Genomic DNA, 16,291 nt, shown 5'->3' with positions numbered 1-16,291 from the left:
GTCATCCTCTAGCCATGACCCCATGACCCATGGAAGTTGTCAGCAGTCGAACCGCACATAAACACCCTCCCAAGTTTTGCCCTCACACACACACATCAAAGTATCGTACTCACACGTACACCCAAATATGGCCGTGTCATCTCCAACAGTCACATTTGGCTCACAACAACACATATATATTTTTTTACCAGATCTGTGTGCATCTTGTTGTGCATTTCAGCTTAGACAGTGAAGCCAAGCGAACATCAACACATCATGCAAAGCACTTGCGTGATGGAAGAAGTGGGTCTGTACTCTTGCGGCTATAACTAGGCTACTATGTGTGCTGTTATGGTGTTTAGTTTAGTGCCGGTGGTTTTCCCATTTGTTGACACAAATGAGGCGTGTTGAGCCAGTGTGTGTGTGTGTGTGTGTGTGTGTTTATGTGTGTGTGCGTGTGCGTGTGTGCGCGTGTGTGTGTGTGTGCGTGTGCGTGTGTGTGTGACTCAGATTACACAAGATGTTTGGTTGTTCCAGATTCACAGAAGGACACAAATTCACAGTTTTAATATTGCGGCGAAACCTACAGACGAACAACAAGTTCATCAGAGTTCAACATCCGTGAGTTGTATGAGAAACCTGTTTAGTTCCAGAGGATGAGATCATACAGTTCTAGCACACAGTGTGTTTGTTTGAGAGTGTGTGTGCTTTCGTGCACACACTTGCATGTGTTAGTGTGTCTGCGTTGGTGTTTTGTGTGTGTGTGTGTGTGTGTGTGTGTGTGTGTGTGTGTGGTAAGGAGGGGGACTCTCCTAGCCCTCGAAGCCATATGTGTTTTGCCATTGCATAGTACATACATTCTGCATAAATGAATGCAGTACAAGCCAATTAGAATGGCTGGAAGCATGCAAGTTGTACAAATGTTATGTTGTTTTGAGAGCAGAAAACAAGCCAGGTTGCTTTTATAAGGAAATACAACTGAGACAGGGGAAACATCTGCAGGCTTAACCCCTTGTGTGCTGGAACAAATCAAATCAACATGTATTTGTCATGTGCGCAGGATACAGCGTCACGAACAATGAAATCCTTTCTTGCCAGTTCTCCTCTCGACAGTGCAACCAAATGAACTGTGTTTGTCTCCCTCAGGTTGTCTCACGCCCACAAAGCAGCAGTCAAAGTACTCCGGAGAATGAAGTACTTTGTGGCCAGACAGAAATTTCAGGTAAAAGACAGGGTGGAGGAAGAGAGGGGAGGAGGAGGGAGGGTAGAGAGAATAGTGTTGTGCTTGCTAAGGAAGGTGAGGGTGAGCACAAGGGAATGTTGTGCAGCTGCAGGACTGCCGTGTGTGCGTGTGCCCACTTGCATTTGCATATACGCAGTGTGTGGGCGGAGTGCACAATGTATGTGTGTGTAAGACGGCGTCGGTGCCTGCAACTTGCACCTGCACGTCTGTGTCTGGCCTGTCGTCAGTTCAGCCGCAGTATCATGGGAACCCTGTTCACCTCCGCTTGTGTGGTTAGAGTCTCTCACTGCACAGCTGTAGGAGACGAGGCACCTACCTACCACAGAATGGCCTCACTTGGCCTTTAGTCGTTTCTGATCTGAACGTGGTTGCCGTCTCCAACAGTCACCAACAAACACAGGTCACGGTTTCTGTCTTCACACTCAACCATCTTCTCATCACTTCATTATTTCTAGATGGTGAACAGACCCCACCATACTGGCTCGTCATGTTCAATTGGGTGATGCAACCTCAGTCACAAGATAGCATTCTCCTCACACAAAACAACTCCCCCAACACAACAAGTGAAAGCCTGCTGAACAGGCCCTCTTCCCTTGGCTTCCTCATCGTCAATACACACTGCAACAACGAAGCACTGTGTTTTTAATTTTTTTAATTTCACCTTTATTTAACCAGCTAGGCAAGTTGAGAACAAGTTCTCATTTACAACTGCGACCTGGCCAAGATAAAGCAAAGCAGTGGGACACAAACAACAACACAGAGTTACACATGGAATAAATAAACCTACAGTCGATAACACAATAGAAAAAGTCTATATACAGTGTGTGCAAATGAGGTAAGATTAGGGAGGTAAGGCAATAAATAGGCCATTGTGGCAAAATAATTACAATATACCAATTAAACACTAGAGTGATAGATGTGCAGAAGATGAAATGTGCAAGTAGAGATACTGGGGTGCAAAGGAGCAAAAAAAGAGTATGGGGATGAGGCAGTTGGATGGGCCATCCACAGATGGGCTATGTACAGGTGCAGTGATCTGTAAGCTGCTCTGACAGCTGGTACCCTAAGCAAGTGAGGGAGATGTGAGTCTCCAGCCTCAGTGATTCTTGCAATTCGTTCCAGTCATTGGCAGCAGAGAACTGGAAGGAAAGGCTGCAAAAGGAGGAATCGGCTCTGGGGATGACCTGTGAAATATACCTGCTGGAGCGCATGCTACGGGTGGGTGCTGCTATGGTGACCAGTGAGCTGAGATAAGGCTGGGCTTTACCTAGCGAAGACTTATAGATGACCTGGAACCAGTGGGTTTGGCGATGAATATGAAGCGAGGGCCAGCCAACGAGAGCATACAGGTCGCAGTGGTGGGTAGTATATGGGGCTTTGGTGACAAAACGGGTGGCACTGTGATAGACTGCATCCAATTGGCTGAGTAGAGTGTTGGAGGCTATTTTGTAAATGACATCGCCGAAGTCAGGGATCGGTATGATAGTCAGTTTTATGAGGGTATGTTTGGCAGCATGAGTGAAGGATGCTTTGTTGCGAAATAGGAATGCCAATTCTAGATTGGAGATGCTTATGAGTCTGGAAGGAGAGTTTACTGTCTAACCAGACACCTAGGTATTTGTAGTTGTCCACACATTCTAAGTCAGAACCGTCCAGAGTAGTGATGCTAGACGGGCGGGCAGGTGCAGGCAGCAATCGGTTGAAGAGCATGCATTTATACTTACTTGCTTTTAAGAGCAGTTGGAGGCCACGGAAGGAGAGTTGTATGGCATTGAAGCTCGTCTGGATGTTTGTTAACACAGTGTCCAAAGAAGGGCCAGAAGTATACAGAATGTTGTTGTCTGCGTAGAGGTGGATCAGATAACCACCAGCAGCAAGAGTGACGACTGTTGACCTGAGGGAGTCCCCTAGGGATGACCGTGGGTGACAATGTGCTGTGTGTGTTGTGTTTGGTTTGCTACAATACAATATTCCCGCTCTACAGCAAGCGAGGAAGCCGTACGACGTGAGGGACGTGATGGAGCAGTACAACCAGGGACACCTCACCATGATGGTCCGCATTAAGGAGCTACAGAGGAGGTGGGCCATTAAATCTCTCTCTCTCTTTTTACTTTGTGTTCTCTCGCTCTCGCTCTCTTTCTTTCTCCCTGTCTCGCTCTCGCTCTCTCTCTTTCTCCCTGTCTCTCTCTCTGTCTGTCTCTTCCTCCCTATCTATATCTGTCTCTCAGCTTACTCTCTCTCTCTCTCTCAGCTTACTCTCTCTCTCTCTCTCTCTCTCTTTCTCTCTCTCTCTATTTCTGTCACATAGATGAAACACTAACAAATGCTATAGAGCTTCGTCCAATGTTTCAATTTTCCCATAACGTGTCTCTCATGTTCTCCTTCTTTTCCCAGACTAGACCACACATTGGGGAAACCAGGAATGTTTTTGCCAGGTAAAACCCACCAGAGGAAACTCACCAGGCCAGAGTTGATCTGATAAACTCGTGTCACTCCTCACTGTGCCCCCTCATCTCACAAACAAAGACAGCGAGGAACGACGATAAGGCTGGACTAGACTAAATCTTCTGCGAAGAGATCCCCAGTGTGTATAGTGTGTATACGTAGTGTGTGAGTGTGTATATGTTTGACTATGTGTGTTTGGTACACACGCTAGTATTTGTATGCACAACGCTGCCATCCCGTCTCCCTATCCTCCGCCGCCTTCTCTCTTCTTCTCCTCCTCTGCGTACCCCCTCCTCCCTCTTTCTCCTCTCTCCTCATCTCCTTCTTTCTCCTCCTTCTCCATACCACCCTCCTATCCTTCCTTCTCTCTTCTTCTCCTCCTCTGCGTACCCCCTCCTCCCTCTTTCTCCTCTCTCCTCATCTCCTTCTTTCTCCTCCTTCTCCATACCACCCTCCTATCCTTCCTTCTCTCTTCTTCTCCTCCTCTGCGTACCCCCTCCTAGGATGCAATGACATGCGGCCCTTCTTACCGAATTCTGATGCGAACTTTGAAGATTGTAGACTAACAGTCCACATTTACTTTTCCTCGGCCGACAAGATGAGTAACAAACAGCACAATCACGACCATATGTCAATCTACTATCCCCCATAGTACAAAAGTGTATCTATTCTATTGGTCAGGTTGTCAAGAAAGAAATAGCCTATTCCAAACAGACTCTGAGACAGTTGTGGGAAGATGGATCCCAAATTCATACAACCAGTATGTTAGTACAACTAAGCTACATGCAAATAACTTTAAAAAGCAATGATTCTGATGAAACAGATCACAATGTATAGCTTCAAATGTTGTTCAACTGCTATTTATTCGCATTATAAGCGCAGCATTGCGCACAAGGCCGGAGGCCACCTGCGAATGTTTGTGCGAATGTTTGTCATAACATAATGCAATTATCGGAAAACACAGTCGAAAGGGCACCGCACATGCGAGCGTTTCCATGTGACAGAGATGAAAACATCCGTTAGAAATGTAGAACGGAGATCTAGTAGGCTACTTTGAAAGCGAAGTAAGACGTGCCTCATAACAGGTATTGAAAGGTTCATATTTCAAACAATGAAGTGCTCATTGCAACGTGGTGTGCGACACGCTGATGAAACCTGCCGTCCGTTGCTGTTGGAGATGCTGTGTTGTTGTTGTTTTTCAGAGAAAGGCGTAGATAAGGAATACCACACTGTGGGAGCCAGACTGATCCGCCTGGAGGACAAGGTAAGAACAGCCTTGTGTGCCCGCGCTAGCATGTGTACGTGAGACTGTGTGTGATGGAATCTTTTCCAACAGTATGTGTTATGGCTGGTTTCGGTCCCATGGCTGAGCCTTTAAACAAATGCCTCCTCTCCTCTAGCGATGCGTACGTGACACACGAGGTGTTCTTTTCCTGTTCATTCACATCTCCTCAGGGTTTTCATGCTTTACCAACGACCCGCTACCCTCTGTCCTCTACAACAGTGGTTCCCAAACTGTGGGGCAACGCGCCCTACATTTTTCTTCAAGGAACTCAGTCCGGCTTTCAACTTATAGTCTCCTTTTCTCTGCACCCCCATGACAAAATGTGTAGCATTGCAGTAAATAAGCTTTAAACCATAAGGGGGGGGGGGGGGGGGGGGGGGGGTTCTACAACAAGTTATATTGTGGAGACGGTGGGTTGTGACTTGTTTTTTGTGTTTCCATAGGGGAACATGAATGTTTTAAAAGGACATTCTAATACAAGCTTGCAGGGAGAGAGCACACGCATATCTCTCTGGTCCTCAGTGGAGCATGGCCAATAGGCAGCAGCTGTGTTATGTGCTGTAACCAGGCGTGACCCGCTAGGCAGAGTGGACCGGGAAGTGCCACCATGTGATGCCTGCCTGATCCCCAGTCATCAAAATCAAATCAAGTTGTATTCGTCGCTTGCTTCGCAAACAACAGGTGTGGGACTAACAGTGAACGGCTTATGGGCCCTTCCTTACAATGCCGAGAGAAAGAAAATAGAGAAATAATAGAAGAGTAAAACAGGTCATAATAAAAGTAATAATAGATACATAATGAGTAATGATAACTTGGCTGTCTATACACAAGGGATACCAGTACTGAGTCGATGTGCAGGAGTGCGCGGTAACTGAGGTAGATATGCACACATACTAGAAATAAAGATATAGGTACAAGGAATAAAGTGGCAGATAGTAAATAGTACCACCTCATTGCACACCAGGGACCAATTTGTGCCACCGTTGGTTGGTCCAACTGGAGCCTGCGGGCAGTGATGTGGTGCCCACTGCAGACTTGTGACTGTGAGCATGTGTGCTGGCTTTCACTTGCGTCGGGAGCCTTTGTTTTTCCGCTCAGGGAAGTCTCACAGGACGACATTACGGCTGGCATCGGAGCCATTAGCCTGCCTGTCATTTAGAGGTCTGCTTCCCTGGAAGCTCCGAGAGAAATTGAGTGTGTGTTGTGTCTTATGTGTGTGTGTGTGTGTGCGGTTCAATGATTTTCTCCATTTTACCATGGTTTTTGCTATAGATATTGACTTTTGGCTCGTGGCTCCATGTCTACTATAATGCATGAGGGAAAGACCACAGCTCTCCAAACCCTCTGCTCTTGACAGGAGTGAAATGATCCTGAACTAAAGACTAACCCTACAGGAGAGTAAAGGAGATTGAGTTCTGGCCCATTTGCTGTCCGTGCACGTTGTGATCTCAATCTCCTGTTTGGTAACATAAACCTCACTTTATAAAACACCCTCGCTGTCCCTCCTGCATCCTGTGGCACACAGCAAACCAACCGGATGGAAAGGTTCCTAATTAGCAGACCAGTTCAGGGGAAATCGCCGATCAGAGCAGCAGGCAGCAGCAGCCTAGCGTGAGGAAACGAATGCCCCCAAAACAAATGTGGCTCCAATCACTGCATGCTCCCCGAGTACCAATATGAATAGTGTTTTGCATGACTCGTAGGAGAGTTGCCATGGTGACCGATTCCACACAGCGGTAGCAAAAAAAGAACAGCAAAAACACGTGATACCCGGAGCGCTCCCTCACTCGGCCTGTAATGACTGTTTTCTGTGTGTGTCCTCTCATATTATGGTTCTAGTCGTGTGAATCTCTTGTTTTGATGGGCCCACGGCGGCCAGGGGCCAGCACACCTGTTGGGCTGAGAGAGGGGGGTGGTTCCAGTGCTGTGCCCCCGGCCAGCAGGTGGATGAACCCGCTGACCCCCCCCCCCGTCTGCCCGTGCCTCGGCCCATTCCCTCCTCCCTCCAGTCTGCTGCTCCAGAGGCAGCCTGGCCAGGTCCGTCTCATTGTTTGGCTTTTCCTTCTCTAGTCTCCCTCCACCCGCCTCAGCCCACACATATAAGACAAGGTCTGCCTCAGCTCACACACAGCCTCTCTACTGCAGCTGAAGGAGTTCTTCTGGTCTCAGTCTGACAAAGAGGGACATCTTGCTATGATCAAGGAGTGGATGATATAGTACAAGCATTTGATTGAATACAAGTAGTGTTTATTGCGCACAGAATAGAATTAAAAAATTTAAAATTATCTGCAATTTAAAATGATCTCATTCTGAACCAAAGAAAGTTCGGATTTCCTAGAAAGCACCTAAATGTTGAATGATTTTCACGTGTCACTTCTAATAGAAAACACAAACGCACAGACAGAGCCAAGCATGGTATTATGGCAGAATCAGCCAGGAATAAGGTGTTTCCCAACAGCCCTGAGGAATTATCAATCAAGTGTATACATCAGTGTGTGTTGTGTGTGCTTGTCTGTGTGTGTGTGTGTGTTGTGTGTGCTTGTCTGTGTGTGTGTGTGTGTGTGTGTGTGTGTGTGTGTGTGTGTGTGTGTGTGTGTGTGTGTGTGTGTGTGTGTGCCTGACAGTGTGTGTTCTATTGAGCTATTGATGTTTGAAGGCCTGAATGTCTGACAAGTATCGAAACTCAAGCCAACTTTACCATGGTTTTTCACCAAGTTTTTCACTTCAGACGGTTTTTATCTGCCCTACCACTCACCTGACTGGTAAGGTTGAAGGCCTCTCTCCTACTCAGCCTCACAAAAAAAGCTTCTCCCAAGCGGTTGTGACACCTACTCCTGTTGCCTGCTGCACAGCTGCTTGGATCAACCCGGCAATCTGTTCCCGGTCAGCCCTGGCCTGTCTCCCCCTGTCTGGTAAAGGTACCCCCACCACACTCCCCCCCCCCCGTCCCGTCCCAAGCTTTTGCTCGCCTCCAGCACACACGCACTTACACACACACCCCAGACTTTGGACTGATCGGAATTTTAGGTAGGCTTAATTAACTTGTGAAGCTTATTATGTGAGCTTACTCAGAAACGCTTTAAAAAACTAGTATATTCCTACTTTTGACTTATTTTATCTCAGACTTTTATAGCCTACTGGACTCCTAGAGGGAAAGGGAAAGGGAGATACCTATAGTCAGTTGTACAACTGAATTTAACCCAACCCCTCTGAATCAGAGAGCGACTCTCTTAAGTTATCTTGTTGGGTGATTGACTCTTTGAACTTACAATGACTAGCTCCAAGTTGTTAGATTTCTTTCTTGTGCTTTATGCTATTCAAATACAATTTAAAACCAAATCACATTTTATTTGTCACATGCGCCGAATACAACAGGTTACAGTGAAATGATTACTTACAAGCCCTTAACCAACAATCCTTTAAGAAGGTTTAAGATACTTAAGTGTTAAGTAAAACATAGATAAATAACATTTTTTAAATAAAAGTAACAAATAATTAAACAGCAGCAGTAAAATAACAATAGTGAGGCTACAGTTGAAGTCGGGAATGTTTACATACACTTAGGTTGGAGTCATTAAAAAAAAATGTTCAACCACTCCACAATTTCCTTGTTAACCTGTTGAGTGTAGGGGGCAGTATTTTGATACCCAAACATACCCAAATTAAACTGCCTATTTCTCAGGCCCAGAATCTAGAATATGATTGTCAGATTAGGATAGAAAACACTCTAAAGTTTCCAAAACTGTCAAAATATTGTCTGTGAGTATAACAGAACTGATATTGCAGGCGAAAACCTGAGGAGAATCCAACGCGGAAGTGGCTTCTATTTTGAAAGCTCCATGTTCCATAGCCTGCCTTCGCTCCATTTCAAGGGATATCAACCATATTCCTTTTCCTATGGCTTCCCCATGGTGTGACCAGTCTTTAGACATAATTTCAGGCTTTTAGTTTGAAAAATGAACGAGAAAGATCACATCACGACATTGAATGGCTGGGTGCCAGCAGCGTTTTGCACGCACAACAGCTTTTCTCTCTTTCTCCTATTGAAGAAGCTACAGTCCCAGTTGATATATTATCGATTATATATTGTAAAAACAACCTGAGGATTGATTATAAAAAACTTGGACATGTTTCTACGAACATTACGGATACTATTTGGAATTTTCATCTGAGATGTCGTGACCGCTCGAGCCTGTGGATTTCTGAATATAACGCGCCAACCAAATGGAGGTATTTTGGATATAAAAATAATCTTTATGGAACAAAAGGAACATTTATTGTGTAACTGGGAGTCTCGTGAGTGCAAACATCCGAAGATCATCAAAGGTAAGCAATTTAATTTATTGCTTTTCTGACTTTCGTGACCAATCTACTTGGCTGCTAGCTGTTTGTAATATTTTGTCTACTGAGAGGGATGTCCTTACATAAACGCTTGGTATGCTTTCGCCGAAAAGCTTTATTGAAATCTGACATTGCACTTGTGATTTCATGAAAATTTAATATTTTTAGTAATTTAATTTGAATTTGGCGCATTTCAGCTGTGGTTGATGAAAATGATCCCGCTAACAGGATGGGTGCCTCAAGATACTATAGTTTGGCAAGTCGGTTAGGACATCTACTTTGTGCATGACACAAGTCATTTTTCCAACAATTGTTTACTGACAGATTATTTCACTTATAATTCACTGTATCACAATTCCAGTGGGTCAGAAGTTTACATACACCAAGTTGACTGTGCCTTTAAACAGCTTGGAAAATTCCAGAAAATGATGTCATGGCTTTATAAGCTTCTGATAGCCTAATTGACATAATTTGAGTCAATTGGAAATGTGCCTGTGGATGTATTTCAAGGCCTACCTTCAAACTCAGTGCCTCTTTGCTTGACATCATGAGAAAATCAAAAGAAATCAGCCAAGACCTCAGAAAAAAAATTGTAGACCACCACAAGTCTGGTTCATCTTTGGGAGCAATTTCCAAATGCCTGTAGGTACCACGTTCATCTGTACAAGCAATAGCATGCAAGTATAAACACCATGGGACCACGCAGCCATCATACCGCTCAGGAAGGAGACGCGTTCCTTGTCCTAGAGATTAATGTACTTTGGTGCGAAAAGTGCAAATAAATCCCAGAACAACAGCAAAGGACCTTGTGAAGATGCTGGAAGAAACAGGTACAAAAGTATCTATATCCACAGTAAAACGAGTCCTACATCAACATAACCTGAAAGGCCGCTCAGCATTGAAGAAGCCACTTCTCCAAAACATCCATAATAAGCCACTACAGGTTGCTACTGCACATGGGAACAAAGATCGTACTATTTGGAGAAATGTCCTCTGGTCTGATGAAACAAAAATAGAACTGTTTGGCCATAATGACCATCTTTATGTTTGGAGGAAAAAGGGGGGAGGCTTGCAAGCCGAAGAACACCATTCCAACCGTGAAGCACAGGGGTGGCAGCATTGTGTTGTGGGGGTGCTTTGCTGCAGGAGGGACTTGTGCACTTCACAAAATAGATGGCATCATGAGGTAGGGAAATTATGTGGATATATTGAAGCAACATCTCAAGACATCAGTCAGGTGAAGTGAAAGCCTGGGCGCAAATTTTTTGTTTTATTTTATTTTTTCCTTTATTTAACTAGGCATGTCAGTTAAGAACAAATTCTTATTTTTAATGACGGCCTTGGAACAGTGGGTTAACTGCCTGTTCAGGGGCAGAGCGACAGATTTGTACCTTGTCAGCTCGGGGGTTTGAATTTGCAACCATCCGGTTGCTAGTCCACCGCTCTAACCACTAGGCTACCCTGCCTATTGGCCTTCCAAGTGGACAATGACCCCAAGCGTACTTCCAAAGTTGTGGCAAAATGGCTTAAGGACAACACAGTCAAGGTATTGTAGTGGCCATCACAAAGCCCTGACCTCAATCCTATGTAAAATTTGTGGGCAGATCTGAAAAAGCATGTGCAAGCAAGGAGGCCTACAAACCTGACTCAGTTACCCCAGCTCTGTCAGTAGGAATGGGCCAAAATTCATCGAACTTATTGTGGGAAGCTTGTGGAAGACTACCCGGAACGTTTGACCCAAGTTAAACAATTTAAAGGCAATGCTACCAAATACTAATTGAGTGTATGTAAACTTCTGACCCACTGGGAATGTGATGAAAGAAATAAAAGCTGAAATAAATCATTCTCCCTACTATTATTCTGACATTTCACATTCTTAAAATAAAGTGGTGATCCTAACTGACCTAAAACAGGGTATTTTGACTAGGATTAAATGTCAGGAATTGTAAAACTGAGTTTAAATGTAATTGGCAAAGGTGTATTTAAAACTCCGACTGTATGTACAAGGGATACCGGTACAGAGGCACCGGTTAGTTGAGGTAATTGAGGTAATATGTACATATACTGTAGGTAGAGTTAAAGTGACAAAGTGATAAACATTGCCCCATGACAATGTTTGTTCCCACACTCGAGACTCTCACTCTTTATTGGTTACATGGACTCTTGGCCTCCCATCCTGTTCTAACCACCTCTCGCCGGCTTTGTATTCATGTTACCTGATGAAATTGCTGTACAATATGATCTTGTTACCATTCAAATGTCATAAAAATGCTCTCCCTGTCCTCTGCTGTGCCCTGATTGTTTTACTGCTGATTATATCTGAAAATGTGCATGTACACCCTGGCCCATCTACTGTTTCTAGCCCCAATTCTGACTTGTGCTCTGATATGTTCACTGATTTCTGCTCTCTTAAAAGCCTGGGGTTTCTGCACGTTAACACTAGAAGCTTATTACCTAAAATGGATCAATTGAAAGTTTGGGTTCACAGCTCCAATCCAGATGTGTTGGTCATTACTGAGACGTGATTAAGAAATAGTGTTTTGAACACTCTGCAGGTCTCACAGCTGCCCATGTTCTCTAATGTTTATAACCTTTCTGGTTATAACCTTTTTGGCAAGACAGATTTTCCAAAGGTGGTGGAATGGCAATCTTTACCAAGGAACACCTTCAGTGCTTGGTTGTCTCTGCCAAGTCTGTCCCCAAACAATTTGATTTGCTGGTTTTAAGTATTAAACGTTCCAATAGCTCTTTGTTGACCTTTGCTGGGTGTTATCATCCACCATCAGCAGTGGCCTGTACCCTACCTGCCCTAAGCTCACTCCTGGCCCCTTGCATTTAGTCTGAATGTGTTCTGCTAGGTGACCTAAACTGGGACATGCTTAAACTACCTGACCAAGTCCTAAAACAATGGGACTCCCTAAATCTCTCGCAGACTATTACCAATCCCATAATGTATGACTCCAAACACCCAGAAAAGGCTACTCTCCTTGATGTTATCCTCACAAATAATCCTGATAGGTATCAGTCTGGTATTACCTGTAATGACCTTAGTGATCACTGTTTTTACAGCCTTTGTTCGTAACGGCTGCTCAGTTAAACGACCTGTCCTGATTTGTCATGGACGGTCGCTAAAAAACTTGAATTAGCAAACCTTCCTTCATGACCTGGCCTCTGTAAATTGGTATAGAAGCAGCTTGATCCCCTCTGACGAAGACGCTTGGATCTTCTTATTCTTAACAAACACGACCCCATAATGAAAATGAGAATTCAAAATAGGTTCAGCCCCTGGTTTGATCGTTATCTGGCAGAGATACTCCACCTCAAGAACACCATTTGGCTGAAGGCTCGGCACACAAATACTTTGGCTGTCTTAGAAATAAGTGCACTCAGGCTATCCGGAAGGCCAAAGTTAGTTTCTTTAAGGAGCAGTTCTCTCTCTGTGAGTCTAACCCCAAGAAGTTCTGGAAAATGGTTATAGACCTGGAGAATAAACCCTCCTCACAGCTGCCCATGTCCTTTAATGTTGATGATGTGGTTGTTACTGGCAATCACCACTTCATTAATTTGGTTCAGCCATGCCTCCTTGCCCGTCCAACATTTCCTCATCTCCCAGACCTTCTACTGCGACAAGCCCCGATGCTCCTCCCTCTCTTTCCCCTGCCCCGCTACACAGTTTCTCCCTGCAGGCGGTCACTGAGTCTGAGGAGCTAAAGGAGCTCCTTAAACTTGACCCCAAGTTTAAAGGGTCAAGTTTAAGGTCGTAGCCCCTATCATCACCGAGCCTATCTTTGACCTTTTTAACCCGTCTCTCCTCTGGTATGCAATCTCATGTTATGGATGTGTCACTGCAACCTTAAAGGTCCTAATTGATGTCACCATTGCCCTTGATTCTAAGCAATGTTGTGCTGCTATTTTTATTGACTTGACCGAAGCTTTTGATACGGTAGATCATTCCATTCTTTTGGGTCAGCTAAGGAGTATTGGTGTCTCTGAGGGGTCTTTGGCCTGTTTTGCTAATTATCTCTCTCAAAGAGGGCAATGTGTAAAGTCATAACATCTGCTGTCTCAGCCACTGCCTGTCACCAAGGGAGTAGCCCAATGCTCGCTCCTAGGCCCCACGCTCTTCTCAATTTACATCAACAACATAGCTCAGGCAGTAGGAAGCTCTCTCATCTATTTATATGCAGATGCTACAGTCTTATACACATCTGGCCCCTCCCTGGATTTTGTGTTAAATGCTCCACAACAAAGCTTTCTTAGTGTCCAACAAGCTTTCTCTACCCTTACCCTTGTTCTGAACACCTCCAAGACAAAGGTCATGTGGTTCAGTAAGAAGAATGCCCCTCTCCCCAACGGTGTACTTACTATCTGTGAGGGTTGAGAGCTTGAGGTAGTCACCTCATACAAGTACTTGGGAGTATGGCTAGAAGGTACACTGTCCTTCTCTCAGCACATATCAAAGCTACAGGCTAAAGTTAAATCTAGACTTGGTTTTCTTTATCGTAATTGCTCCTCTTTCACCCCAGCTGCCAAACAAACCCTGACTCAGATGACCTTCCTACCCATGCTACATTAAAAGGAGACATCATTTATAGATCGGAAGGTAAGGGGGCTCTCGAGTGGCTAGACGTTTTTTACCATTTGGCCATCAGATTTGCCAATGCTCCTCCTCTGTAAACTGGTCATCTCTGTATACCCGTCGCAAGACCCACTGTTTGATGCTTATTTATGAATCGCTCTTAGGCCTCACTCCCCCCTATCTGAGATATCTACTGCAGCCCTCATCCTCCACATACAACACCCGTTCTGCCAGTCACATTCTGTTAAAGGTCCTCAAAGCACACACATCCCTGGGTTGCTCTTCTTTTCAGTTCACTGCAGCTAGCAACTCGAAAGAGCTGCAAAAAACACTCAAACTGGACAGTTTTTATCTCCATCTCTACTTTCAAAGGCTCAATCATGGACACTCTTACTGACACTTGTGGCTGCTTCGTGTGATGTTATCTGTGCCCAACAATGTTTGTACCATGTTTGTTCTGCTACCATGTTGTGCTGCTGCCATGTTGTGTTGCTACCATGTTGTGTTGTTGCCATGCTGTGTTGTTGTCTTAGGTCTCTCTTTATTTAGTGTTGTTGTGTCTCTCTTGTCGTGATGTGTGGTTTGTCCAACATTTGTATTTTTAATCCCAACCCCCCTATCAGTGTGTGGGCCTCAGTGTGTGTTGTGTACTAGCTCTGACTTCACTGATAGCTACTTTATTGAGTAAAAATGTACTTACTATGACTGTTGTCACGTTCTGACCTTTATTTCCTTTGTTTTGTCTTTATTTAGTATGGTCAGGGTGTGAGTTGGGGTGAGCAGTCTGTGTGTTTTTCTATGTTGGGGTTTTGAGTTCAGCCTAGTATGGTTCTCAATCAGAGGCAGGTGTCGTTAGTTGTCTCTGATTGAGAATCATACTTAGGTAGCCTGGGTTTCACTTTTGAGTTGTGGGTGTTTGTTTTCCGTGTGTGTGTTTGTTGCCCCACGGTACTGTTTCGGTTTTGTTCGTTTCACGTTTCTTGTTTTGTAGTGTTCAGTTTATGTCTTTAAATATACATTATGGACACTTACCACGCTGCGCATTGGTCCTCCGATCCTTCTCGCTTCTCCTCCTCAGAAGAGGAGGAGGAATGCCGTTACAACTGTGATATGTGCTTGTCCCACCTAGCCATGAATGGACTAACTGTAAGTTGCTCTGAATAAGCACGCCTGCTAAATTACTCAAATGTAAAATGCGCCTTTCAATGTAACCCTCCCTTTCTGTTCTCCCATTCTTGGTTAGCCTCCCAACCACCACTACTTCTGTGTTGTGATGTGTAGCACCAGCCAGCCACTATTACCCTCCTCTCCTCTCTGCCTCCTACACGAAACATCAACAGACAATGACTGAGAGCTCTGCTGCTCTGCTCTTTGACTGGCTGTGTGTCGAGCCTTCAGGCCTTGTCCCGGTTCTGTCAGCACATCAGCCCTGGGAGCATTAATTACACACGCATGCACCTACACACACACACACACGCGCACACACACACACACACACACACACACACACACACACACACACACACACACACACACACACACACACACACACACACACACACACACACACACAAACAAACAAGAAGCAAACAGACACACACACGTAGTGTCAGTCATGGGAGCATTAATTACACTCGCACGCATGCACGCACGCACGCACACACACACAGACACACACACACACACACACACACACACACACACACACACACACACACACACACACACACACACACACACACACACACAAACAAACAAGAAGCAAACAGACACACACACACACAGTGTCAGTCGTGGGAGCATTAATTACACACACACACACACACACACACACACACACACACACACACACACACACACAAACAAGAAGCAAACAGACACACACACACAGTGTCAGTCGTGGGAGCATTAATTACGCACGGACACACACACACACAAACAAGAAGCAAACAGACACACACACATACAGTGTCAGTCGTGGGAGCATTCATCTTGGTGTGGGTGAAAGTTGTGAAGCATTTGAGTGGCATGGTGTGGAGTAATAGTGCCTTGATGCTTGTGCCCTGTACACCGCCAGACAGTGATTTATATCACACAGACAAAGCCAACACATCCAGCCTACAGCCCTTTCTGTCTTTCTCTAGCTTATTTGGAAAGGAGGCGGCAGCACAGCTTTGGGTTGAATTCTCCAACCGGAGTGGGGATGAAGACAGATTGCAGGCCGTGACAGTCTGTTATCTTTCTGTCAGACGGTGTCCGTGAAAAATACAGAAACAACAAGCTCCAACGAAGACCGACAACTTAGGGGTTGTAGAAGGAGCCGAGAGAAGACTGAATACTTTGTGTCACAAACCCCTCCTGTTTGCATGAGAAAACACACAAAACATGCTCCTGGGCCTCTAGCAACAATAAGTGATTT

At 45.0% G+C, this 16,291-nt stretch overlaps 1 protein-coding gene across 1 annotated transcript in view; it reads left to right on the top strand.

Annotated features, from left to right (window-relative positions):
• The window catches only part of LOC110493460 (potassium voltage-gated channel subfamily KQT member 1-like), a 129,131-nt gene that overhangs the window by 33,399 nt on the left and 79,441 nt on the right, over positions 1-16,291 (top strand). The window contains exons 2-5 of the mRNA XM_021567748.2: positions 1,126-1,201; positions 3,207-3,301; positions 3,617-3,657; positions 4,870-4,931. Coding sequence (XP_021423423.1) covers positions 1,126-1,201; positions 3,207-3,301; positions 3,617-3,657; positions 4,870-4,931 — 274 coding nt within the window. The remainder of the gene's footprint in view (positions 1-1,125; positions 1,202-3,206; positions 3,302-3,616; positions 3,658-4,869; positions 4,932-16,291) is intronic.

This window comes from Oncorhynchus mykiss, chromosome 2, assembly GCF_013265735.2.
Source record: "Oncorhynchus mykiss isolate Arlee chromosome 2, USDA_OmykA_1.1, whole genome shotgun sequence".
NCBI classification, from domain to species: Eukaryota; Metazoa; Chordata; class Actinopteri; order Salmoniformes; family Salmonidae; genus Oncorhynchus; species Oncorhynchus mykiss.
Note: the sequence above shows the minus strand (reverse complement) of the source record. Positions and strands in the feature narration are given on the sequence as shown.